Source organism: Atheta coriaria, unplaced genomic scaffold, assembly GCF_025399875.1.
Source record: "Atheta coriaria isolate IRGN ID8LTWV9N9 unplaced genomic scaffold, Caltech_Dcor_3.1 hic_scaffold_10_pilon, whole genome shotgun sequence".
Lineage (NCBI taxonomy): Eukaryota > Metazoa > Arthropoda > Insecta > Coleoptera > Staphylinidae > Dalotia > Dalotia coriaria.
The window spans coordinates 847,637-874,603 of record NW_027045452.1 but is presented as its reverse complement, the minus strand read 5'-3'; the positions used below and the strand labels follow the sequence as shown (position 1 = coordinate 874,603).

The 26,967-nt window shown below is 38.4% G+C and overlaps 8 protein-coding genes across 8 annotated transcripts; 6 read left to right on the top strand and 2 right to left on the bottom strand.

Annotated features, from left to right (window-relative positions):
- The first annotated feature begins 889 nt into the window (after nucleotides 1-889).
- On the top strand, nucleotides 890-7,499 carry LOC135800742 (transmembrane protease serine 9-like). Its single transcript, XM_065314061.1, has 10 exons — nucleotides 890-1,358; nucleotides 1,439-1,475; nucleotides 1,537-1,699; nucleotides 1,798-2,009; nucleotides 2,074-2,480; nucleotides 5,776-5,950; nucleotides 6,006-6,168; nucleotides 6,228-6,439; nucleotides 6,495-6,749; nucleotides 6,835-7,499. The coding sequence occupies exons 1-10, from the start codon at nucleotides 1,287-1,289 to the stop codon at nucleotides 6,951-6,953; spliced, it is 1,815 nt and encodes a 604-aa protein (XP_065170133.1). The 5' UTR covers nucleotides 890-1,286; the 3' UTR covers nucleotides 6,954-7,499.
- LOC135800483 (uncharacterized) lies at nucleotides 2,557-4,527 on the bottom strand. The gene has a single exon (XM_065313734.1). The coding sequence runs from the start codon at nucleotides 4,456-4,458 to the stop codon at nucleotides 3,160-3,162; it is 1,299 nt and encodes a 432-aa protein (XP_065169806.1). The 5' UTR covers nucleotides 4,459-4,527; the 3' UTR covers nucleotides 2,557-3,159.
- A 654-nt stretch (nucleotides 7,500-8,153) lies between the features above and the next one.
- On the top strand, nucleotides 8,154-10,909 carry LOC135800488 (trypsin-1-like). Its single transcript, XM_065313740.1, has 7 exons — nucleotides 8,154-8,422; nucleotides 9,375-9,486; nucleotides 9,563-9,725; nucleotides 9,793-9,998; nucleotides 10,056-10,261; nucleotides 10,321-10,378; nucleotides 10,447-10,909. The coding sequence occupies exons 1-7, from the start codon at nucleotides 8,360-8,362 to the stop codon at nucleotides 10,569-10,571; spliced, it is 933 nt and encodes a 310-aa protein (XP_065169812.1). The 5' UTR covers nucleotides 8,154-8,359; the 3' UTR covers nucleotides 10,572-10,909.
- A 131-nt stretch (nucleotides 10,910-11,040) lies between these two features.
- Nucleotides 11,041-12,825, top strand: LOC135800489 (phenoloxidase-activating factor 3-like). The gene is made up of 7 exons (XM_065313741.1): nucleotides 11,041-11,317; nucleotides 11,535-11,607; nucleotides 11,666-11,828; nucleotides 11,893-12,098; nucleotides 12,252-12,463; nucleotides 12,525-12,582; nucleotides 12,636-12,825. Exons 1-7 carry the CDS (start codon nucleotides 11,249-11,251, stop codon nucleotides 12,764-12,766), a joined length of 912 nt encoding a protein of 303 aa, XP_065169813.1. The 5' UTR covers nucleotides 11,041-11,248; the 3' UTR covers nucleotides 12,767-12,825.
- LOC135800487 (trypsin I-P1-like) lies at nucleotides 12,784-14,691 on the bottom strand. Its single transcript, XM_065313739.1, has 5 exons — nucleotides 14,426-14,691; nucleotides 13,654-13,831; nucleotides 13,378-13,583; nucleotides 13,112-13,320; nucleotides 12,784-13,056 (listed from the first exon to the last, which is right to left on the bottom strand). Exons 1-5 carry the CDS (start codon nucleotides 14,616-14,618, stop codon nucleotides 12,856-12,858), a joined length of 987 nt encoding a protein of 328 aa, XP_065169811.1. The 5' UTR covers nucleotides 14,619-14,691; the 3' UTR covers nucleotides 12,784-12,855.
- Nucleotides 14,692-15,954: 1,263 nt separating this feature from the next.
- LOC135800485 (acyl-CoA Delta-9 desaturase-like) lies at nucleotides 15,955-20,477 on the top strand. The gene is made up of 6 exons (XM_065313736.1): nucleotides 15,955-16,080; nucleotides 16,993-17,270; nucleotides 17,892-18,022; nucleotides 18,602-18,807; nucleotides 19,567-19,752; nucleotides 19,813-20,477. The coding sequence occupies exons 2-6, from the start codon at nucleotides 17,048-17,050 to the stop codon at nucleotides 20,186-20,188; spliced, it is 1,122 nt and encodes a 373-aa protein (XP_065169808.1). The 5' UTR covers nucleotides 15,955-16,080; nucleotides 16,993-17,047; the 3' UTR covers nucleotides 20,189-20,477.
- A 572-nt stretch (nucleotides 20,478-21,049) lies between these two features.
- LOC135800479 (fatty acyl-CoA reductase wat-like) lies at nucleotides 21,050-22,979 on the top strand. The gene is made up of 6 exons (XM_065313731.1): nucleotides 21,050-21,557; nucleotides 21,607-21,755; nucleotides 21,809-21,930; nucleotides 21,990-22,244; nucleotides 22,323-22,503; nucleotides 22,566-22,979. Exons 1-6 carry the CDS (start codon nucleotides 21,114-21,116, stop codon nucleotides 22,921-22,923), a joined length of 1,509 nt encoding a protein of 502 aa, XP_065169803.1. The 5' UTR covers nucleotides 21,050-21,113; the 3' UTR covers nucleotides 22,924-22,979.
- Nucleotides 22,980-23,187: 208 nt separating this feature from the next.
- On the top strand, nucleotides 23,188-26,867 carry LOC135800473 (nonsense-mediated mRNA decay factor SMG7-like). The gene is made up of 10 exons (XM_065313715.1): nucleotides 23,188-23,374; nucleotides 23,448-23,667; nucleotides 23,752-24,218; nucleotides 24,288-24,652; nucleotides 24,707-24,853; nucleotides 24,907-25,099; nucleotides 25,157-25,281; nucleotides 25,340-25,524; nucleotides 25,593-26,360; nucleotides 26,416-26,867. The coding sequence occupies exons 1-10, from the start codon at nucleotides 23,343-23,345 to the stop codon at nucleotides 26,587-26,589; spliced, it is 2,676 nt and encodes an 891-aa protein (XP_065169787.1). The 5' UTR covers nucleotides 23,188-23,342; the 3' UTR covers nucleotides 26,590-26,867.
- The last annotated feature ends 100 nt before the right edge of the window (nucleotides 26,868-26,967 follow it).

Genomic DNA, 26,967 nt, shown 5'->3' with positions numbered 1-26,967 from the left:
TCTATAATATAAAAATGAATCGCAAAATCTGTTGGTAAGCGTATAACTCAACAACGCCAAAACCAATTTAGCCAATTCTTTTTTAAAATGTTTGTTTAAGTCCAAGGATGGTTTTACGGCGAGAAAAATTTGAATAATTGTTGGTAAAATCCTAAAGACAGCCCTTTTCTATAGGATAAAAGTTGGCATTGAGATTCAATCATAGTTATAGTTAAATAGTTGAATCCGAGATGGCGCGCTGAAGTGCATTAATAGCAATTCTTTATATAATTAATTTCTTTAAAATAAAATTGCGAATCTTATTGATAGAATTGACACATACTATGTCTAGAACAAGAGAGTAAAAACGAATTACATTTTAATTAAAACACTACCGGGACAAAGTCGCGGGCAAAAGCTAGTTAAATATAAAACTATGTCAATATTACATAACCTACAAATTTCTGCAACAGTAAAAGTTTTACTAGTGCCATCTAGTCAAATAAATCACAAACAAAATTTTGTAGTTTTTTAATTCCCTGTGGATATGCGTGCAATACTATACATAATATTGGTAACCTAGTGTATTTGCATTAGATTCATGGTCATGATCATTCTAATTATGCTGACATTGACGTCGCCTACCTATGGCAAACAATACACGTTGAGAGTGCGACACGCGTGTCACACACACACAATTAATAAAATTACACTTTAAACGCTAAATTGAGCAATAGCCGAAACCCGAACGAAATCAATTGTTCCTCCATTGGAAATGTTTTGATTTTAAGGTTAAGTCAACAGGCGTGGAAAAATAATCCCGCACGCCAATTAACACGCGCATGACTGACATATTTTGCTCGACACATCTCTCGTAATTAGGTCAGTCGTGTAGTGGAACAATGCGACCGACAAATGCACTTTGTGTCACACGTTTTTGAATAATGTAGGTAAACAAACGCTGTGTGTTCGCAGGTGTGTGCGAACGTCGCGACGCGTCCTTACACCTTACACACGCAGGGGAACCTTGAATGCATCTCCCCGACATTGGACGTGTCGCGTAGAGAAAATACAAAACACACTAAATAAAAATGGTCAAGGATGGCCCCCTCCGCGGCACCCTTAACATTGAAACAATGGCTGATTGCGGCGCGCATTGTGTGCAATATCGCCGTGGCGCGATGTGCGGCCCGCCGCCGCGCACGTATATAAGCACGGAGGGCCGAAACGGTGGTTCGTCTTATTTCGTCGGATGTCAACCGCGCGCAATTGGTGCAACAACAGCAAAACGAAAGTAAAAACCGAAGATGAAGTGCATTCGCGTGCTGTTTGTGTGTCTGCTCATTGTGGTCGGAGGGCTGAGTGCGCCTGGTAGTCGGGTGAGTATAGTGAGGCTGAATTTACACCTAACCTAATTTGTGCGCCTAATATTGCGTGTGTGTGCGCGTGTGTGTTCTAGAATGATGCAATCGTGCAACGTAACGCGTGTAATTGCGGTGAGTGTCATCAGAATCAAAAATAAAACGAATTAAATCTATAATTGTTATGTTTAAACAGTTTGTGGAGTAAGCAACAGGCAAATGCGAGTCGTCGGCGGTAACATTACCAAAGTGCATGAATTCCCATGGATTGCTGGTTTATCTAAAAGTGGAGAATTCTACTGTGGAGCTAGTTTAATCACAAGGAAACATGTCTTAACAGCAGCACACTGTGTCAACGGGTATTGTACAATCGTTCTTTGTTTTTAGAATATTTCGGTTTCAATTTAAACGAAAAATATTAAAGAGAAATCTCTATATCGCTAAATTATGATTGCAGTTTCGACGTGCGCAGTATAACCGTGGTGCTAGCGGATCATGACCGCAACTCTGCAAATCGTCTCGGCGAGACCATCGTGCGAGGCGTGCGGAGGGCGCGTCAACATCGCGCGTTCGACAAAGTCAGCTACAATAATGACATCGCCGTCCTGGAGCTGGACGCGCCGGTGGAGTTCGGACCTAAGGTGCAGGCGGCCTGCCTGCCAACGGGCGGTACGACTTTCATTTTCTCTTCGGTAATCTTGGTGATTACATCAACAAATTTCACTTTTTTTAGGCGACGACGCTTACGCTGGACGTCTTGCTGTTGTTGCCGGTTGGGGGAAAACTGACGAGCGTGGTAAGGTATCGCACATCCTTCGCAAGGTTGCAGTGCCCGTATGGAACAAGAAAGATTGTTATGATGCTGGTTATGGATCCAAACGTCTATCAGAGAATATGTTTTGTGCTGGATATCCGGATGGTGGTAGAGATGCTTGTCAGGGTGATAGTGGTGGACCACTGCATATGAACACAAACAATGGAAATATGGAACTCATTGGGCTTGTATCCTGGGGACGAGGATGTGGAAGACCTAATTTACCAGGGATCTACACAAAAATTACCAATTATATTGATTGGGTCACTGAATCCCTGAATGGGGAATGTCTGTGTCCTCCGGCGGTATATAACCCCAAACATGCATAATTAATTTATTTAAAAGAATGCCAGAGAATGCCCCAGGTACAAAATCAGTATTATCATAAACATCTAGTCATCATTACTTCATCACTTCATTTGTTATTATATTATTATCATCGCAATATTATACATATTATAAAACTAAACAAAAACAACAATATTTTCTTTACTTATATAATTATTTAGATTTATGTGGAATTCTTAGATTTCCTGAATTCAATTTCCACGCATGAATTCACCACAGTAATTTGCGATTATTTAAAATTTCGCTCTGCGATTATATAAAACACCGTGATTACAATGATTGCGATTGTAATCGATTTTCTTCCAGCGTGCGCAAGCTGCACTTTTACTTTAATCACAGCATACGTGGATGTGGACGCCATGTTGAAGTTCAGCCGGTGCGCGGCGAGTAATAAGGACAAGGTGAACGAAAGTGGAGACGCCAGTGTGAATGAATTCGTGCGCGGTTGTCTAACGACAATGTGATACAATTACTAATCATTGCGAGAACGGAAACGTGCGTGATTTTTAACAGATTGCAAATTCTATGCATCTCAGGCAGTAAAAAGTAGGACGATGAATTTTACAAGAAGAGAATGCCATTTTCTCGATGCAATAGACGTGAAAATAAGAAATCATAGATACAATTCAAACAATATATTGTTATATATCAGTATTGTTATACCAAAAGGGAGTTAACGGGTATATTTGGAATATTTTTGATTTTTGCACGGAGGTCTTTTACTTCACAGCAATATCCGTATCCCATTTCATTGTTAGTTCTGCTCCATGAGATGCTAAATGTTAATTTGTCACAGATATCGGTACAGAGCACATCTTCCTTGATGTCATTGTTGTAAGGATTGTTGAGTCCAACAAAAGCAACACCTGCCCGGGTATACGGATCATACAACACTTTCCAATACATTTTTGGCACAGGAATGGCCTGAACATCATTTTCATTATATAAATATATAGGAGTAGGTTCACCTGAAGTTTCATGTGGCAAGGTCATAACACCGTGAGTTCCAGTATAGACCACCAAATCTACATTTCTTACTCCAACAAAATACCGCACCCTTTCTTCCAATAACTTCCAATTTCCGCCGTTAAATGTCTGCCATTGTGGCGCTGCATTCACAAAAAAGAATGTAGCTTTTTGTTGATTTTCGTAGACAAAATCAGCATTTGCAGTTAGATGTCCACGACTGAGGAAATGACGATTGTTTTCAGTAATATATTTCGTTGAATCTTCACTCAAACCAAGTTGTTTGTTGATATTAATACGTTGTACCTTTTGCTTATATAATTCATTGACTTGTTGGTTGCCTACATTATAAAACTCTCCAGGTTCAAAGTAAGGTCTGGGTGACTCAAATGTTTGACTACCTCTGATAAACCGAGTGAGACTGTATGTGGAATACGCAGTGATTTGTTCAATCGGATCAAAACACACAGTTATCTCACGTAGAAATATCGATGAGCTCACCTGGAAACCTATTCCAATCTCTTTAAATCCATCCAGACAAGTCTTGCCTGTGTAGCGAGCAATATGGCCTGGTTTGGAGCAAGTAAACTGTGATAACGTTACAGTTTTTTCAGTTCCCACTACCTCAAAGTTTTTATTGGTGCCTGAATATCGAATTGAGACTATAGTCTCACCTGTATCCGTTCCATTTTGTATTACTTTACCATTGGGACAGCTTAGATTTATATTGTAATCTTGGATGAATTTAATATCACCGTATAAGTTTTTTGGTAGATAGTAGGCATCGTTTGTAGAATGAGTAACATCAAACGTTGATCGAAGTAGTAATGGCGCAGTTGGTTGCAAATCTTCTTTTATCGAAATTGTGCACGTCGCAAGTTTTTCTGGCTCATTGAAGACAAAAATACACACTGTCAACAACAACACTACCAACATAACCACAAACACAAGCCATTTAAGAGCTTTTGAATTTTTTAACTGTTCCCACATTTTACGTAGGTTTTTATTGAAATCTTTGTGATGAATTGATCACAATTATGATGGTTGATGTGGACTGAATTGAGATAATGTCGCTTATCTTATTTAATCTTATCAGCTATAATAATATGTTATCATTTCATATCATTCCAGTTAATTCCAGAGAACAAACTGTACTTCCCATCATTTTATTTGATATTGTTTTACTGGTTTTGATGTAAAGTTATATAAACTTTTATTTTCCACTTATTTTTTCTTAAATTGACGATAATTGTATCCTTATTGCGCATGTAGTGGTGGCTGAGAATTAGTCGATGAACGAAATCGAATTCCCACCTTGCGCACGCGCGCGACTCCAGTTCAAAAGCAACGAAAACGAATCGCCGCCGCTTTACTTTCTTCTTCTTCGCCGACGGCGTGCGTGTGCGTTCGAATGCAGTGAAAGAGCCGGACGGACGGTGAAAGCATCTAAGCATCTCCATCGCGGAGGATCCAAGCAGTTCACACATAGTCGGTCGGTCGCGCCTCACGCAAGCGAGTAACTTCTTCGAAAGAGAAATGCGCATCCCGTCCGCGGCCTGCTGATTGAGGATTTTTGCGTGCTTGTTTTTAACGCCGCGCAAAATTTCGAATCGCGGCAATTAATTTTATTGATTGAGCGATATTTGGGCCTTTTAATTGGGACTCTGGTATGCGATCAGAATGTCCTTGTTCGGGGCATCGTGCTTTGTGTTGTGTGCTTGTTTTGCATCGCAAATTTGCGCCGTCAATAGTGGAGCAACAAGTTTTGACAACTTTGAGCAGGTAATCCAAAATAGACATCTTATCAATATTATCAAACACCATATTTTTATAAGTAATCATATTTATTCAGTACTTTGTAATAAAAATTGCAATAAATTGCACTTTTTGAATTCAAATTCGGAAATATAGAATTCTATTCACGCAATCAAATAAGGAATTGAAGAAGATAAACAGTTGCGCTCTGTAAAACTCATCAGCGCGTAAAATTTTTCATATTTATGCATCGGTTTGTTCTCGCACGCGAACGCAACAACACTTCCACATAACTGGGCACAATTCAAGTGCTGCTTAGAATGCAGAAGGTGCGGCGCTAAAATATCACAAGGAAGCTTTCTGCTATTCTACAATGCAGGCATATTACGATGTTTATTGGGTTACGCTCGTGATTTGTAGTTCGTGCCTGTTACGCAGCACGAATATAATATTTTAATTAACTTTCATTATCATCTAACGCCGTAGGCAAGACACGTCGCAAGGAAAATCGAAAAATACCGCACTCAACATTCTTTTTACTTTTATGTTTAGTTTGACACATCGTTCAAGAACAACGTGATATATGAACGCAGCCAAAGAGAGAGCACAAACGGAACTGGAAGATTCCTCTTTAATCAGTTGTTTGGAATCGCTAATCTCATAGCAGGTGGAGGAAGCAATGATGATGAAGAGGATGAAGATCCAAAAACGAAAAATTGTACCTGTGGTAAATAAAAAACAACAATTTTAATGTTTGGAGAATAATTATAATAATTTTTCAGAATGTGGTCTCTCCAATCAAGAGAATCGTATTGTTGGTGGACGTCCAACTGGAGTAAACCGTTATCCATGGATTGCACGCTTAGTCTACGATGGACATTTCCATTGTGGGGCTTCCTTACTAACCGAAGATTATGTATTAACAGCTGCGCACTGCGTGAGAAGGTTAGTAATTATTGGTTAAACAAAATCCGCACAATAAGATTATTGTTATCGTGGTTTAGATTAAAACGGTCCAAAATTCGTGTGGTTCTTGGTGATCACGATCAAACTACTACGGAGGATGCTCCGGCAAAGATGCGGGCTGTGGCGGCGATCATACGCCATCGAAACTTTGATGCAGATTCTTACAATCATGATATTGCTTTGTTAAAGTTGCGAAAACCTGTTGAATTTACCAAAAATATAAGACCTATTTGTTTACCATCAAGTTCAGGTGGGTAATAATTAAATATTTGTTGAAATTTAATAAAAATATGATAATACTTTAGGTAGTTTTGACCCTGCTGGTAAAATGGGCACAGTTGTTGGCTGGGGTCGCACCGCAGAAGGCGGTATGCTTCCTGGTATTGTCCAAGAAGTTCAAGTGCCCATTCTGAGTCTTAACGAATGTCGCGCAATGAAATACAGAGCATCTCGTATTACTTCTTATATGCTGTGTGCTGGTCGAGGGTCAATGGATTCTTGCCAAGGTGATAGTGGTGGACCACTATTGGTACCCAACGGAGAAAAATATGAAATAGTTGGTAAGATATCAAAACACACATAAAATGCTTGTCTGCATTTTGGGTTGCCTAAAGTGTAGAAACTAATATTAACCTATTTTCACAGGAATTGTTTCTTGGGGTGTAGGCTGCGGACGTCCTGGTTATCCCGGCGTGTACACAAGAGTTTCCAAGTACCTCAACTGGTTGCGTTATAACTTGGAGGATACTTGCGTGTGCGCATGACACGCTTCCGAGGACAACTCTGTAGCTATTTATTTTTACGAGAATAAAACGAAAACACGACCCAAAAACCTTAATTGTCTTACCGGGCGCGTCGGCGCAGAGGAGTCCGCATTCGACATTAATACGTTTTCGATTTTTCGATTTATGTTTCGGGCAAAACATGGCCGCGACGCACCGCACGTTGAGAATGGTCATGACATGAGTGTGTGCGTGTCGGCATGCGCCCACCAACCGAAAAACAACGAGAAACCGGCTTAGATGCTAATTAATGCGTCGGACTCGTGCGAACAAAGACCGCACAGAATCAAACTTATCACCAAACGACCAAAAACACACAAAAATATCATCGAATGCTGCATTCATCTTAAATCACAGTTACATATTCATTCAAATTCGTGTATATTTGTAAGTATAGCAACTAGAATAAGTTTTAGATCCGAATTATTCTGTACCTATTTCCAAAACTTGTGTATATAAAGATTGAGATAACATTAAATACTGTCCTGATGTGAAAAAGGCAATAAACCGCATTTTAATCGAAAGTCAACGTCCGAAACTGTTAAAAACACATTAATATCAAAGCACATGGAAGAATAAGTTTGAGGAAACGGATAAACTTCATACACTTTACAATTTTTTCGATATATCAAAGTGTTGCACTTATATCCACTTATGATCAATTGATTATTACTCAGGAAATTATTAAATAAATGTTCATTGTTTAAATATTCACGCGTTTGTAATTACCTGGTGGTCAAGATGCAAATACAAATTAATTTCCTGTTGAAACTCAAGTACTGCACGCAATAACGCTCATTAAAACCAAATTGCAGTCATAACAATTAAGTCAGTCATCAAAGTGTGCATTTTCCTCTTATTATCATGCATTTTTACAGTTTTATAACGCTATTGTACGGTGTAGTAAGGTGAAAACTTCTTTTTGATCCATTTCAAACCATTTACTAATTTTTAGTAAGAATAAGCGAGTTCTAGAACCCTTTTCTCATAACCATAGTTAAATCATAACCTATACTAAAATGTAAGCATAATTAAGATCTGTTGAGTTGTCTGGATTGTCGACATTAATGATATGTACAGACTTGTGTGGTTCACACATAGCAGACAATAATAATCAGAAGCTCAGGCAGGTTCTGCTTCGCGCGGACGCGCTTCTTCCACTTCTTACATTGTCGACTCCAACGACCATCAGCATTGCCCGCGACGCCGTGCCCAGACCAGTCGACGGCCGGACGTCGTTTAGTCCCCAAGCCTCCTTTTTAAAGGACAGACCTCTCTATCTCTAGACATCCAACCGAAAGTGTCTTAAGTCATAATCGCGGGCTAACAACAGTTCATTGTGTGCTTATCACTCAAAATTTAACGATAAAAATATATGGAATAAAACAATGTATTCGCGTGGTGTTTTAATCTGCTTGGTCGTCTTCACGACAAGCACAACTTTAATCAAGGTAAGTCTAAGTATTATAGGGGTAAACTTACCGCGAGTCTAGCAAAAACAATCGAAAGTTCGAGCGCAGAAAAAGCGCATGAATGTTGCATGAGCGGCGACTTCTTGGAAACCGGCGGCGTGTTCGTGACTTTGCAAACTTCTTTATCGCGCCGAGTTTCAAAGTCAATGCTAAATTGCCACACGTAACTGCAATAATATAAGATTACATTACAAAACACAACAACCGGCGCTTTTTTAAACAACGATTAAGCTTCGGAACATCTGTCGATAATGTTAACAAACCGGAAAACAAAGTAAACTGTTTGCTGTTGCAGCACAAGTCTTTTGTTTACATTCTTGAAGAATGTGATTGTCTGGTAGACACTTGTCACGTTCTAGGTTGATTTTCTCTTCGGCGTATGGTGTGTGTACATGTGCACGTGCATAAATTAACGCCCTGACGACGACAATCATTTCCAAGGTGTCGACTCGCCTTCGATGCGTCGCCGAAACCGAATTCGTAAATCGTCGACGCGACGTGTTTGGAATTTCCGTTATATGTTTTAAATAAATAATGTGCGCGCGCGAGAGGCTCGTAAAGCAGCTTTTATTGGTCATCGGCGATGTATCAATTTGATCGTCGGCGCGCTTCAATGTTTGATGATTTCGCGTTATTTGATTGATTTCAATGCGTGAAGCACGCGAATCGTGGCTTTCACGTCGTGGATAATTTTCTCATTAAACATTTAATTGCATTTAATTTCGCGGTGGAATCACAGCCTGCGCATATATTACGATCACTCGATGCTCCACGTCTATATAATTTGCCAAAATGGAAACAGTACAATAAACTAATAAAAATACTTGCGCAGTGAGTCAGATACGTGTGTGCGTTTGTGAGTCAGGTTAAACCTACAACATAACCTATAAATCTCTTAAAGAATAAGAGTACAGTAGTTAATCATTTGTAGGCTGATGAAACAACAGAATTAGCTGGTCGTGGTCTTTTCGGCACACGTTTTGCCAACTATGGGAACCATCCGCCGCCACGACATGATACTCCTGCATCAACGTGCTCTTGCAGTAAGATTTACAACCAAGACCAATTGGCATTGAGTAAGCATGGTGGATTTTTAATGATTTTTGCGTAATTTTCCAGCTTGTGGTGAGCGTAATGATGCGAGCCGAATCGTCGGCGGTCAAGCAGCGGCCCAAAACGAATTCCCATGGATGGCTCGCCTCTCCTACTTCAATCGGTTTTATTGCGGCGGGATGTTGATCAACGATCGCTATGTTCTCACAGCTGCTCATTGCGTCAAAGGGTGAGCGGAATTACACTCTAGATTTAAGTTTATGTACAATTCTTAATATTGTTTGTGCATCTTGCAGGTTCATGTGGTTCATGATCAAGGTCACCTTTGGTGAGCATGATCGCTGCAACGATTCGAAAAAACCCGAATCTCGTTTTGTTTTGCGCGCGATTGCAGGCGCTTTCAGTTTTCTTAATTTTGACAATGACATTGCACTCTTGCGCTTAAACGACCGGGTACCAATTACAGACACAATTAAACCAATTTGTCTTCCCAAACTTAAAGGTAAAGTAAAATAAATTGAAAATGAAATTATAAAAAATTATAATATTTATTTTTTAGATAATTTGTACGTTGGCACAAAAGCAATAGCGTCCGGTTGGGGAACATTAAAAGAGGATGGTAAACCGTCGTGCATCCTGCAAGAGGTCGAAGTCCCCGTGCTGAGCAACGCTGAATGCAAAGCAACAAACTATTCGGCAAAAATGATTTCGGATAACATGCTCTGCGCCGGCTATCCGAGCGTCGGCAAGAAAGATTCGTGCCAGGTAACTGCGCCAAACCGCACGTCAGGATGCAAAACTCATAAAATGTGATTTTAATTTAGGGCGACAGCGGTGGACCACTGGTCGCCGAGAAACCGGACAAAAAATACGAACTCATAGGTATATATTCAGATTTCAGGTTTTCTGACGCCAGTTTATTACCTTGTTTGTCCCAATTTCGTTTGCAGGAATTGTGTCGTGGGGCAACGGCTGTGCCCGGCCTGGCTATCCTGGTGTTTACACGCGTGTCACGCGTTATCTCGACTGGATCCTGGAGCACTCCAAGGACGGCTGTTTCTGTCAAGAAGACTGAACTCATTTTTACGCCTATTAAACCATTCAAAAATCAAGGTTAAGATAATTTTCCGATGATTGTACTTTCTTTTTCTTTTTGTATACAATGAAGCGATGTGAATGTTGATGCTGTCCGCTTCGAGAACTTGTTGTGCATGTGATGTGATAGTAACTTATTTATAGCCGCGCGCTCTCTTCTCCGCCCAAATCCATACAAACACGACCGAACGACTTCATTTTGTTTTCTATTGTGTCTCCCTCTGTAGGTGCGTAATGGAAATAACACGTCTGCAATATTTTACTATGAATTCCACACTTTATTTATATTTTTATCATAATAAAACTGATTAATTTTTATTCAGTAGTTTAGAGTCATGTTATTGATGGTGTGTGTGTGTTGATTTATTTCAAAAATATGCAAAAACAAACCTCCAGCGCGTTTGTAACGGCTCTTTCAAGTTGGATTTGCATTAAAAACATATCTGAAGTCACCCACGCGCAGATATTCGTGTCTCTGCTGGATTTTTATTTCGATCGAGTTCGAAAATCGAACCCGCACCAAAGTGTGAGTGACCCCAACGAAGCGCGTTTGTTCCTGCGTACGAATAACAGAACGCGACATCGCGCCACAAAATTAAATTCTCTTCGAACGTCAATCGCGACACGCGGTACTCAAGTTGGCGCAGATATCCAGAGATGTTTTTTCGATCAAGTTGCGTGCGCTTGATCTTCCTCGTCGCATCCGTGGCTTGCTGGCCAGAAGACGTGAGTACGCATAATTACATACATAGTGAATAGCAACGGTGCACGCCAATTATATCTGGAGCAAAAAATGCAATAAATGTAACAGTAACGGATGTCTAGCAGGATCATTTTCCATTTTGCACGCACTACGAGTGCAATCAGTAGACCGTAAAATGTTTACTCAATCTTACACTCAATTAGTGACGCTTTGCTGTGTTTTTAACTGTGGCGATTTTAGGATTACTCCGGAGATGACAACAAAGGATTTTTGGACTTTTTATTTTCGGATTATTCTACCGATTGGAACTGTCGTGAGTAAATAGTTCATCCCATAACTAATAAAAATAACAATTTTTTTATTATTATTAGGATGTGGTTTGCCAAACCGAGAAGCAAGACTTCTCGGTGGAGAATATCTCAAGACACATGAGTTTCCATGGCTGGCCATAATTCAAGTGCGAGGAGAAACTGCCATACCCGGAACTCTCATCAACGATAGATATATCCTCACTTCCGGTTCTCAAATGATCGGGTAACACACCCATCATCACTTATCATAACCTATATTTATCAGAAATTAATTTTTATATTAATAGATTAACACCGTATGATGTGAAGGTCACACTAGGTCAGTTTGACAGATGTTTCCCGGATGTGACCTCGCAAAATGTAAGCGTGAGCGCCATCTTGTTGCATCCGGATTTCTCGCCGGGCAATCGCGCTTATGACATCGCATTGGTGCGCCTCAACACACCAGTCCAGTATGAGAAGCGAATGCGACCTATTTGCTTATCGTTCCCAGGTGATAACCACACTCTTACTGTTACCTGTACTTTTACTGCTTTTTACCGCATTACGTACAATGCGGGTGTTAACTTTTTCATTTTTATTTTTATTTCTTTTTAACATATGTAATGAACTGTGTGCGTGCATAACGCCCTGATGTTCGATTTAGGTCATAAATATACGGGTCAGGTGGCTACAGTTGTCGGATGGACGGAAGCGCCCCTACCGGATGGTGAAACTAGCGCCACTTGTAGGCCACGCAAAGCGGGACTTCCTGTTTTGTCTTACTCGGACTGCGTAGCGACTGCTTTTGATCCTGCGTATGTGAGTGCAGATAAGGGATGTGTTGGTATCATTGGCACTAGAAGTATTGTTTGTAATGTACGAATATTTAATGATAGCAATCACAGGATATAAATATTTTTATTATTTGATATTTTAGACTGATGCTGGAGGTCCGGTTATGTTCCGCACTCGCAACGGCATTTATGAAGTCATAGGTAAATTAAAGTTTTTTTATTGTGATGAAAATTTAGTAAATATGAAATTTTAGGCTTGCTAAGTGACAGAAACGACTGTAGTGAAGCTCCCAGCACTGCCCTCTTCACAAGAATCAGTTCCCATTTGGACTGGATTAAGAGAAACACTAGGGATGCAGTTTATTGTGTTAAAAGTGATTATTAACAAAACCTCGCTTTTTGTAGTAACTTTTAATAAAATAATAGTTTATTTATGATTAATAAGTATTAACATACATAGCATATTATATTCCTTTATAAAACCACAAAACCATAGGGATAGGCCCCACATGATGCTCCTGCGATGCGTTTGTAAATCCAATTGAGGTTTTGTAACACGTCCGAATACAATCCGGGACGTCCTGCAACCGCGCAACCCTCGCCAGCCGAGATAATCCCAATAAGCTCAAAACGTGTGTCTTTGTTTTGTATTTGAAGCGGACCACCACTGTCACCCTAAAAATTATTCGAATCAATTTCAATTGTTTTATAAATTATGTTATTTGATTACTTGGCAGCTGTCAGCTTCTCCATTGAGGTATCCCGCACAGAACAAAGACTCATCATAACCAGGGCATGAATCCAGCCCCAAAATAGGCACACCGGCTTGAAGTGGAAGACAACTGAGCTCGGTATCATCAAAGACATTCGTTGTGCCCCAACCGACAATGATTCCATCACGGTTTTTATATTTTTTTGTTACCGTTCGCTGATACGGGTCTATAAACAAAAAAATTGGTTATAATTATAGGTTATGTATGGCAAATATTATGATACCTAATGGTGGTAAACAAATTGGTCTGATAAACTGCCCAAAAGTCACTTTCATGTTTAATTTGAGTAACATCAGGTCAAAAGCAAATGTTTCCGGATTAAAACGACTGTGTCGAATGATGTCGCTCACGGAAAAGGTTACAATATCACTGTTTTCTTCACAATTGTTATGTTGTCCAAGTATCACTTTCATGTCATCTCTTAAAATACTGAAAACAATATATTATAAAATATATCAAATTTAAAAAAATAAATAAAATGAAAAAATTGCTACTCAACTCAGCTTTGAGGCAATGAGCAGCTGTTAAAACGTGATAGTCTGTTATCAACGATCCTGCGCACAAATACTGCCCTTTGTTGGAAATGATTGCCATCCATGGATATTCATGTGGACGAGTTGCACTCCCATTGATAATTTTTGCTTCAGGTCGAATGAGGCGATTACTTCTTCCACAATCTAATAAAATTGTCAAGTTATTTAAGTTATTTTAAGGTTAGAAAAAGATTTTAGGTTAGGTTTACTTATTTGGCAAATAAAAAAAGTAAACCTTTTGTTACATTGTCAGATGTAGAACATTATATCTTCTTTAGACACAATAACTTTCTTAATAAAATCTATGCCAAATTTTGCAATTGGTGTAACATGTGACATTCTCCATTATAATCAAAAACTCACGAAATCATAATAATTATATCGAATGAATGGCGATTTTGATGAAAATGTGCAACACCACTTTTACTAATGCCCATTGCCCACAATGCAGCAACCAATTGACTTTTACTTTTTTTGTTATTCACCCGAGAAATCTTTGCCAACCCGGAGACAAATTGCAATCAAAAGAGTTGCGAAAATTGGCGAGTGCACACGCGCATTCTGCATTAAATCCACTAATTCGACGCCGGCTGCAATTCGGGCGCCTTTCATCCAACACTTTCAATACATTGCGAAAATTTTGAAAGAAAATTACTTACACTACTATTTCACACACTTCTTTTACGCATGACACACAATACAAATCACTTTAAAATATGTCTTGGAACTCGTACTCACCGCACTTTTGCTGCTGCGGAATCGGTTTGCTTGGCGTCCCATAAACAGGAGCACCGTACGGTTGATAATGAAAAAACTTGCCGATCTTGCGGCTGTCGTTGATGCCCGATGAATTAGTGGTAGCCGTAACCATTTCTATTGCGATGGCGACGACAAGAAAGAACGCCGCGCGTCTTTTTGCACGCGAGTGCATATCGAGCGCCACTTTTGCCGAAACAAAACGCACGCCGTGTTGGCTTTTTCCAGCCGATTTCGACGGAAAATGCCGGCGCAATGATGCAAAAAGTTCACATAATACGAGCACCTTTCACACACGCAATGCGCGCACACACGCGCGATCAGTTTCGATGAATGAAACGCGAACGAAAGCGAAAGAGTTAAATGGCGATGTTGATTAGCTCCCGCAGGTTGTTGCGACACTTCGTCACTGTGTAAATATGAACACATTGTTTCCAGATAAAAAAATATTACGTCTTTGGCGATTATCTACTTTGAAAACACCGAATAAACTAAAAAAAATTGATTTTTAAATCATATTTGAGGTTATGATGAATATTAGGTTAGGAAGACGTACACTGGCGACATCTATGATCCGTTTAATGTCCCTATTCCGTTAACAAGTTATTACTACTCATGTAAATATTACAATACGATTAAAATGTATATAAATGTGTTTTACTTGAAATAGATTATTATATATCAAATCAATACGTTATATAATCATAGCTTTTTACTCATTTTTATTTAACGCGTCTTGTGCACGCTCGTAAAACGCATATTGCACACAACTCAATTACCCACGCGACGCAAAAGCAAGACGCATTTTGCGCTTTGCTATTAATTCGGTCGCACCATCAGCCCGGTACAATTTTGATGGACGCGTTGATATTTAACATTTCACTGCCTCACCAGACTGTTCTATCAAAAACGCAACACTAGCTACCGCATAAGTGTAGGTATGTAGATAGTATCGATCATTATGTCGCGTTTTATGACGTTTTATTTCGCTCGAAATCGAAATTGTTTCATATCGCGCACTTTTTCCTTCATTTCCTACGACAAACGTGACATAATACATGTTGGGTATAAGACAAACAATATTTGTTTCATTAAAAATCAATTAGTAGCTAAAAATAGACAAATATCTCAAATTTTTTAATGAAATCCCAATTGATTAAATTGAAGAAATATTTATTGAATTGGGTTTTTTGAATTCAAGTTCAAAGTGTTGGTTTTTCTATTGATTTTATTGCTAAATCAAAATAAATAAATAAATAATTGTGAAATATTCATGATTACACTTTGATTCGGTATTTTACCAGGAAATAAAATTGTGATTACTTGTTTTGTTATCAACTGATTAATTATTCAAATTATTAATTAATATTTATTGCAATCTAAAAACACTGCCGCAATGAAATCGTTGATTATTATTTACTTCTAGAAAAACGTTGATATTTTTGTGTCATGCAATAACGCGCGCTAATTAAACCGAGATTAAAAAATTAATTCGTCTTTGTATTCGTATCGAGATAAAGAAAAATTATAAATATGCCTGCAGTGTGGTGATTTTCACTTTAATCGTAGTTGTACTTTAACTGTGTTTGCCTGTGATCAAATTTTGGTAAACAAAAAAATCGGGGAAAACAAACAAGGTAATTCATTTTCTATTTTACAGTACCGTATAATTGTTATAGTAAGTTTATTGTCAAGTCCAAGGTGATTTTTCTTTCAATTAGAAATTATTAATTACCGTGCAGTGAGAAAAAGGCAATCGAATTGAAATCTATGCGCAAATGATCTCGAAAATAAGAAACCACGACGAAGAAATCTGAGCTCGTCTGTGTAATTCGTTTAATTAGTTTGCAAGTCATTGATTATTTAATTATACAAAGTGTTGGGAAACTTTTATTGGCGTATAATTATTACAGACATGATTTATGGGCGCTTGTCGCGTCTTAGTTTTTAATGAATTAATAATAAATTCAAAATTTAAAATTTTTAGAAGGATTTAACCTCAAATGAAGAAACAATTTGATATCAAATATTTTGATAAAAAAAACCTTTTTTTTGACGAATTAATTAATAACATCAGTTAATTTAAATAAAATCTAGTTTATACTCATCGTATATTAATTTATTTGTTTGCAAATGTTTATTTATACAAAAATTATGTTTGCATAAATTTAATTGTGCTTTTAATGGCTGTCGGCGCTAAAGAAGCAAATTTCATGCAATGATGCATCAGCCATCATGCGATTGTTTCGCTATTTGGGTTAGACAAGTTAAACCCATCGACAATCAGGAGCAAAACGCATACTTGCCGCATGCAAGAAAGCGCAGCGCATAATTTTTTCTTTCCACTAATATCCCATCATTTAAATCATTTTGCTTGCGTCTCGACAAGTCTTGCCAAAGTGATGGTCGAGTGGCGCGTGGTTCAAAAAGGTAGGGGCAACATTTATAAGTCCTATGCACAAACGACGCCGCACCGCATGAAATTGGATTCGTCGGACAAGCGCGTCCGCAGTCTGCACACCGCATGCTAAACGTCTGCTTTTGTCCAGAACGTCGCTCACCAGTCACACCAGAGAAATAAGCAACAAACGACACACTATAAAGATGGCGCCCAACGCAAAGGATCCCATCCCCAAGGAAGAAGAAGCACCACTGCAAGAAAAGCACAGCGCAACGCATCTAAAGCTACCCGCCGAGATCGGCACGGATTACACCTTCAAACGGAAGATTGTCTGGTTCAACGCAATTGGTTTCCTTGCCCTGCATCTTTCGGGTCTCTATGGACTCACGATGATCTTCCAGGCGCGCATCTACACTTTTATTTGGAGTAAGTACATTTCTTTCATTCAGTACTGGTAAATTAGTTTATTAGTCTTTTATTTCCTCCAACCGGAAGTTAATGGCGGCCTAAAATTAAATGACTTTTTCCTTTTTTAATTAGTTAATGTTTCGTGGTATTGCGTATGAAGTTATTATACAAATGTAAATCATAAGTAATTTAAAAATCATTTGCTGAGACATTAGACTGGTTGGCATGCTCAGTTTCGATGGAAAGACCTTCGATTAGCGTTTCACCACTTAAGTACTCTAATGAGCACTGAATGTCACATGCCGTCCGAGGTGAAACTTGAAAATCGTGAAAAGCACTCGATTGCCAGCCTTGCGTCATGTTAAGGTTTCCAAAGACATATGCGTCATTGCACTTGAAGATGGTGAGACACTTCAATCTGAAGGATGCTTCAAATACTCTATCAAAATTTAACCAAATATTCCTTAACATTTCGAAACAACTAACTACAAGGTTAAAATGTTATCAAAATAGAAAATATTGATTGGTATTGTAGAAAGTTGTTTTGATGAAGCACATGATGCGCATCCTCCGTATTTATATTAACGACAACAATAATTATATAACATAATTAAAAGTTGTGATTCAATTGTTTTGCAGTGGGTTTTTTGGCGTTGTCATCAGGCGAGGGCGTAACAATCGGCGCACACAGACTATTCTCACACAAGGCGTTCAAAGCAACACCTCCACTGCGTGCGGCACTGTTGGTATTGCACACAATAGCTGGACAGGTAAATAATTAATCAAATTTTGTTTCCGCCATCTTGAAAACTCTTGGAAAGTGAAACTCAACGATTTTCAAAATGTTTGCTGACAACTGATTGAGTTTAAGTTGACATATGTTCACGTATTGATAGATTTTCTTGTTTAATCAAGTTAAAGGAAGCATTAGCTACAAAATAGAAAAAATTTTGTGACATTCTAATTCTAATACTAATGATGTTAGGCGATCTAACAAAAGAATGTACCCAATCGACCGATAGATACAAACCCAGTGTCAATTATTACGTTCTGATTCACATTCTTTTCCAATATTTATTGTCACGCGCGCACGCGTTGCAAGAAGCCCTCAAATACGATTTTCTTTGATGTTTTGAAAAATAAACAACAATCACTCATTGTGTGTGTATTGGCTACAAAGACTTAGTTTCTGTTTTTGCTCTAGTTTGTTTCTTCTCTTATGACTTGCATTATGCACATTTGTTGTCCAGATGATTGCGCAAGTAGGTGGACTTATCGCTTTCCAGTTTTTCTCTCGGATTTTTTTTAAACTTCTTTGTTAATTATTGTGTTGTTTTGTTGTTGTGTAGAATTGTCTGTACATCTGGGTGCGTGATCATCGTCAGCATCATAAGTACAGCGATACTGATGCCGATCCGCACAACGCCAACCGTGGCTTCTTCTTTTCGCACGTTGGATGGCTGATGAGCAGAAAACATCCGGCCGTTGTCAGCAAAGGCAAGACAATCGATATGTCTGATTTGGAAGCGGATTGGATGGTGATGTTCCAAAAGAAGTAAGTTAAACATAACCTAAAGTTATTCAATATGTGTCAGCCATTTTGTTTTGCACTTGTTTGGTCCACAACACCAAACAGTCTTTAAGTTTAAAATCTTCACTATGAACACTTTAATCAATATGTTTGCTCACGCCTCTGCAATCAAAATATAATAATTGGAAATGTGCACGTGTCACACATCAAAATGTTGCAATTTGTCGTCAAGTAATAATTGCAACAGACATCATCAACGTCTTATGTGTTGAATAACATTGAAGACACTAATAGCTTTGGGATTATAGCACGCAAGTCATATCTTCTATAATATAAAAATGAATCGCAAAATTTGTTGGTAAGCGCATAAGTCAACAACGCCTGGACCAATTTGGCCAGTCCTTTTTATAAAATTTTTGTTAAAGTCCAAGGATGGTTTTTATAGCGAGAAAAATTCAAATAATAGCCGGGTAAACCCTAAATACAGCCCTTTTTTATAAGATAAAAGTTGGCATTGAAATTCAATCATAGTTATAGTTAAATAGTTGAATCCGAGATGGCGCGCTGAAGTGCATTATTAGCAATTCTTTATATAATTAATTTCTTTAAAATAAAATTGCAAATCTCATTGATGGAATTGACACATACCATGTCTAGAACATAAGAGTAAAATCGAATTACATTTTTATTAAACACTACCGGGTCGAAGTCGCGGGCAAAAGCTAGTAAACATATAAACATTAAAACCTTGGTTACACTAAAGTATTGGTTATGATTTTCCAGATTCTACAAACCATTGTACATGGTGTTTGCTTTGGCTCTCCCGGTTGGTATTCCAGTGTACTTCTGGAATGAATCCTACTGGAACTCACTTTTTGTTGCGTTCTTTGCTCGTTATGTCATTATGCTGAACATAACCTGGTTGGTCAATAGTGCTGCCCACTTCTACGGAACGAAACCATATGACAAGTAAGGATAAAGTTAAAATTCATAAATGTGTTTCTATAATACTAAATACTATAATTTTAGAAATTTGAAACCAGTTGAAAGTGCCCTGGTGTCATTCCTCTCACAGGGTGAAGGTTGGCATAACTATCATCATGCCTTCCCGTGGGATTACCGCGCAGCTGAGCTGGGTAGCCGATACTCAATGACGACCTTCATCATCAATTTCCTTGCTAGTGTAGGGTTAGCTTATGACCTACGCACTACTCCACACAACATCGTCGAACATCGCGTGCTAAGAACCGGCGATGGTACCCATCCAATCCATGAACAGGCCGATCCCAGTATTACCAAGGCCCAGAGTTTGGAACACAGCACGGATATCAATGGTGGTGCGCCACAAGGCATTAACAACAACGATGGGTTGGTCAAAAGAGCCGCCATTGCTGTGCAGGGCTGAAACACTGGCCCATATCATATGTGGCGGGGTATAACTTAAATTATTTCGTGTTTGATATGGTCGAAAGTGTCTTTAAGGACCGCCCGAGTTGTTTGTTATTCAAATCGTTTTAATTTATTTACCAAATATTATATTTAAATACGATCTAGATGCATTTCGTCCGAGATAAGGTCAACATTGCAGTAAGGTGAAGAATTATTTTATCAAAACACATTGGTGCTTTTAAAATGCAATATTTACTATTGTTAGAAACATGCTAAATAAAGATTGTTAATTTTTGGCAAAAGAATGATATTTGTTCACAATTCACAAACACGGAAAATTCCACAAAACTTTGTCTCGTATTTAAAACAGCGCGTGTGGTTTTATATATTTTTTTACTTCCACCTATAAAGCGCCAGTTTTTCCACGGTTTTTAGACAAAAAAGTGGTAATTTATATACGGACGGCCAAGCCGTAGATAATATTCATTATGCCTGTCATAATTTCACTTTTCGTGTCCTACTTCTCACTTTACAAGTCGAATTTCCCAATTTCAGAATAGTCTTATGCAAAAAAATGTTTAAGGCAATTTAAAATTTTGACTTTCACTGTTTCACATTGATTCAACAAAAAAATCGTGCGTAATCGTTGAAATGTATGCACATTTCTAATTAAATACACTATGCATATGTATAAACTTTTGTTATTAAACGCCAAACCAAATATATTTCATATGCTCAATCTTAATATTGGCTAATAACAATAGCATTAAACTCAGGCATAAAAATTGCAAAATTTGCACAATGATTGATAATTTTCAAGTCATTGCCTTATCAATCGCGTATAAAAGCAATGACAAACCAAGCAAAGTTTGTACTCGTAGCTTATACTCTGATTTGATGTTGTATGCGAATTCAGGAATAGTTTCAACAGTAACTTAACAATGGCTGAAGCGTCGGAAATTGTGAATTTTTTTACTGATAAAGTAGTTTTTCTCACTGGTGGCACAGGCTTCCTAGGCAAAGTAACCTTAGAACGTCTGTTACGTGTGTGTCGTGTGAAAACGGTCTACATATTAGTGCGTCAAAAAAAGGGTAAATCAGAAGTGGAGCGTTTTGATGAAATATTCGGACAAGTACTATACGACCGCCTCAAAAAAGAATGTCCCGATTATCGTCAACACGTCGCAATGATAACCGGAAATTGCAGTGATGAAAATCTGAATATTTCCGAAGAAAATTGGAATATTCTGCATTCGGAAGTTGAAGTTGTATTGCACTGTGCTGCAACAGTGAGATTTGATCAAAGTTTTCGCACTGCTTATTACATAAATGTCCGAGCAACAAAGGATTTGATAGAAAACGCCAAGAAAATGATAAAATTAAAGGTAATCATTTAATTTAATGTTTAATGATTATAATATTTGATTTTTTTAGAGTTTTATACATGTGAGCACCGCCTTTTCAAATTGCCATGAAAAAACGATCGAAGAGAAAATATATCAACCGCCTATGACCGAAGAACAATTAAATACGTTGTTGCAAACATTTCCGGATGACAAATTCATCAAGACAATGGAACCATCGTAAACTAAACTGAAATATATTACGGTTATTTTATTATTTTAATATTTTGTAGACTTTTAGGAGAGTTTCCCAATACTTACACTTACACTAAGTGCGTCGCTGAAGAATTAGTGTCTCGCATGGCCAAAGACCCCGGCAATCCACTTCCAATTGCAATTGTTCGACCATCAATGAGTTAAAAATCATCAATAACATACAATTTTATATTATTTATAAGTTTTATTTGATTATAGTTTTGTCTTCTTACAAAGAACCTATGCCAGGATGGATTGACAATGTTTACGGCCCGCCAGGAGCGACGGTTAGCTGTGGGGTGGGATTATTACGCACGTTGCATTGTGATCTCGTGAAGAAAGCAGACATCGTACCAGTTGACTTTGTGGTGAATGCACTTTTAGCTGTTGCATATAATACATCCCAGAAGGAGCGGAGTACAGATGCTTTCGATGTGTATAATTTTACGTCATGGAAACATTCAATTGATTGGAGTTAGTATTATGGCCATTTTTGTTTCTCACCCCCTCCTGGTTTTTGTTTTAATATGACTAAATTATTTTGTCTTGCAGGTACATACATGGATCTTTGTTCAAAGGAGGGCAGGAACTATCCACTGATGTCGGCTATCTGGAGGCCATTTTTCTTACCAACTAGATATTTATTTTTGTATAATTTGTATTGGTTTCTCCTACACACCATTCCAGCACACATTGTTGATGGAATTTTAAAAATCATGGGGAAGACTCCTTTGTGAGTAACAATAGTGACCTGTAAAAATTTTCAAAATTTTATAAAATTTCTTTTGGCTTTAGGTTAGTAGCGGGTTATAAGAAGATACGAAAATTCACGGAAGTCATCAGTTTCTTCACGGTGCGAGAATGGCAAATGCCACATCGGAAAATTGTTGCCTTATTTGAGAAAATGAACAAAACCGATCAGGAGTTATTCGAGCTGCGCATGAGCACATTCAATTGGGAAGAATACGCAAAGGACTACGTACTCGGAGGACGCATCTACATACTGAAGGAGCCAGTGACAAAGGCAGAGGACGCCAATCGACATCATCGCAAATTATTTGTTGCTCACTACACTCTTGTATGCTTTCTCATTTTTATTGGCGCTTATATGTTAAACTTCTTTTTGTCGTTGTTTGGTTATAATTTCTTTTAGAAAATATAAATGTGAAATACTGTTGCACAAATAAAGTATGATTTATGACATAAAAACATTTTTAGTCATTAAATTTAGGAAAAGCATGCAAAGTACAAAGATGTTTGAAAATAAAAATAAAAATCTCTGTTTAATCATTTTTTTGTGTAAAAGTCCATTTTATACTGTCGCCATCTATTATCACACTCATTTCAAGTGCGCTCTAAGGATAATAATTATAGTTCCACTAAGCAGCGCTGTCAACGGATCTTTTGATAATCACACAAGTTCAAGTAATCTCGCTCGTCGTGTGCGAGTCTAAATTGCATTACACCACAAATCGAAATATAAACAATGACACGTTATCATACCCAGCAAGTGACATGATACCAAACAAATCAACAACTCTTACTTAATCTGGAAAGAGTTCATGTATAATAATGGGTTACAAAGCGGCCGCACAGGTGTTGAAGTAAGTATTTGAATAATAACCTCAAATTGCAGTAATTTTTGTTACAATTTTTACGATTTTCACTTGCTTGTAGGAAGGCGGAGCCGCTGAAAGCCAAAGTATCTGCCAAGCAGCAGGATCTTTTGAACAACCTGCATGCTTGGACCGACCAACAGCAATTACAGACTATCTATCATCAGGTTTTGGTTATAGATTTAGAATATGCACTTGACAAGAAAGTGGAGCAGGATTTATGGACATTGGGATTTAAGAATCATATATCTGCCCTACAGGAGCTCACCAGAGATAAAAAGGTAATATTACTATGGATTTAATTATTTTTATACAATTTTTGCATTTTGCATATGACCAAAGATATTTTCCATTTTGTTTCATAGAATCCCAGAAGAAGTGATTCCCAATATCTGCTATCATGGTGCTTAGAAGCTGCTTCAGGTTTCTATCTATCCTTGCTGCAAGAGTTATGCTCCACTTATGACCTAGACCTGCCCTTTAGAAAATGTGGAGCAGTTTTTGGAAGACTGAGATCATATACAGAGTCAGCCATGATTGTGCCTCAATCCTCTTCCTGTTTGTACATTTGTCAATATTGTCTAGTGCACCTGGGTGATATAGCTAGGTACAGAAATCAGAGGCAACAGGCTGAAAGTTTTTACAAGCATGCTATACTAGTTTCACCAAACAGTGGCCATCCCTATAATCAGCTAGCATTATTGGAGACTTCTCAGGGCGATAAGCTGTCGACAGTGTTTCAATACGTGCGTGGTATTGCGGTGAAAAATCCATTTCCCGCAGCCATTTCTAACTTGACGAAAACATTATCAGCACAAATTGACAAGGACAAGTAAGTATTTAATATATTTTCAGTGCAAGACTTAAATATTTATTTATTTATTTTATATAAAACTTCAAGCCCCGTACAAGTCGTTCAAACCAAACTCTCTGTCAATGAATTCATCAGTTTGTTTCTTCGTATGCACGCATTGCTTCACACCCAAACTGACCTGAAGCAAGCGGCGATTTGTTTGAAGAGTATCAATGCCACGCTGACAGCACTTGTCGCTACGCAGAGCTTCTCCGAGGACCAGTTGATTATGCTCAGCATTATTAATATGTATGCGTTGCATCATTTAGGAAAGGACGAACTCACCGATGAGGAAAAAATCACCGCAGAAATGGCGTTGGCTTTGTTGGCTGGATCACTAAGTGCGTTTTTACTTCCGGTGTATACGCTGAAGAATGACGCCAGTATTTTGGATTATTATGCGCTACCCGCAAGTATGTCAATTAAGTAGTAAATCTGTTTTATATTTATTTTTGGTATGTTTTTAGTTAGACTATTGTTACTTTGGATTAAGTGCAAACCAAACTTATTGAAAGAAACCGAATTTACTAGTCGACTGCAAATTTGGCCAGGTTACTGTAAACTGTTGAATAATATTACTGAACATGTTGATAGTCAATACTCTAATGATGAATGTAAGTTATCAATTATTCTAGATTTGATAGGAAATAATAATGTTGTGTTGCAGATGTAAATAAACCTTTATTAGCGGACAAAGAGTTGCAAGGCTTCACTCCGTTCAAAGAAGCTTTTAGTCATTTGAAATTCAAAGAGAGTTTGGAGGATATTGACGCGGAGAAACACTTGCAGGCTCTGCGATTAATTGACCTAGGCAAATGGTTGTGCACTTTTGATGTGAATGGCAGTAAATTAATTATTAGGTGAGCTATAATTATGTACGATCGCGCTATTAATCTAACGTATTTCAATCATTTTAGCAATGAGATTGATGGGGTATTAGTGTTTGAGCCAGGTTGCATTCAGCCGGATCCAACAGATAAACTGTTAGAGGAAATGAAATCGTTTAAAGTTTCGGAACCATTTGATGTATCAAAATTGAAAGGTTTGCCTTTTTTATGCTTATTTATTATTTTAAGTTGTAATATTTGAGTTTTTATTAGCTTCTGAAAGGAAAGCAGGCATTTTGAAACCGCAAGGTTCGCTGGAAAAGTCTCGTGAAGAGCGGCAAGTTAAACTACAAGAGGAAAATACAAATGTGCCTAAATTAGATAACGCTAAAATGAAGAGAGTGACGCAGAACGTGGCATTGCAGTCGATATATAAGAAATTAGAGGAAAATAAACAAGTACGTTGTAATTTTAAAGTAATTCCTAAATTTGAATTTAATTTATTTAATTTTTTATTGTGATCAAGGTTAAATTTAGTCCGGAAGCAACAGAAAAACAGCCTGTTAAGAAACCCCTCTTACCCGCCCCGCCACCGTCCCAATTAGTAAATCAATCCTTCCGAATGCAATTTCCTAATCAAAATCATAACTTACCACCACCACATAACAACGAGAAAGATTTCTTCTCGTATGCGCCACCTCCGCAAATCCCAATGCCGCCACAGAGCGGAGGCCCAACACCACATATGGAAAACATGCACTATCAAAAACCACCTATGGATATGTCCAATTTCATGATGAATAACATGCCAAACATGGCGCCTAACATGGCACACAACGCTATGAACAAAAGCTTGTTCAATGGCCCTCCGTCAGCATCAATGAATTTTCCGCCGATGCTAGACAAACCGACCTACAATATGCCATTTAATCGAGACGAGAGAGCTAACAACTGGTGGCCTCCACCACCACAAACTGGCCCGGGGCCTGGATCCGGTCCACCGGCACCCAGCGGCCCTGGACCCAATTGGCAACAACCGCCCCCACAGCAACAGTATCCGAAGGATTACTACTTGTTTAATCAAAATTACAGCCAACAGGGTCCACCACCGCAACCACAACAAGGACCCAGCGACATGTTTAGTCCATGGAACAACGCGCGTGGGCCAAACACCAACATGAGTATGAACATGCCGCCTAATCAACACCATTCGATGAATATGAGGCAGGCAATGCTGAACGAGAGCAGCAAACATATGATGCCAAATAATGCAGGTCCTAGTAATCAAAACAACGTACGTATAGTATATAATTCTAGTGTATTATCTCAATTAAACATACGTCTTGTAGATAAATAATGCACCTGGATATTCTCTCTTCAACACATCGTCGTGGGCGCCAGCTTTACCGCAGCTGCGCTCCAATGGAGACTTGCAACGCCAGCAGTCGTTCTTTGGCGCAGCACCACCGCAATCTCTGCAGCAGCTCCTCGAGCAACAGAGCAAACTAAAAGGCGATACTTGAACGCAGATTCCAATATCAACCGGACTTATGAATACACATCCGCTGCTGGCCAACAGTCGACGTCCACGCAGGTAATCACAGGCGCCCACACCGAAACGCCACACAAATGAAAAATAAGAGAACTTTATTGGTTGCTTCTTGCTACACACTTAAATATAGAACATATCTATAGAACAAAAACTAATTCAATTGTCAATCAAAAAGACACAACGTTCAATAAAAGAGTGGAGGCGTGTAATTGTTTGCCAACCGAAAAATAAATAAATAATGCCACAGCAGTCTCCATCGAGTTCTATAGACCATCCGCGTTCTCTCATGCTCGTTTAGTCACAATTAGTATAGCTTCGCATATATAAATTAGTAACGGACGCTTTTTCG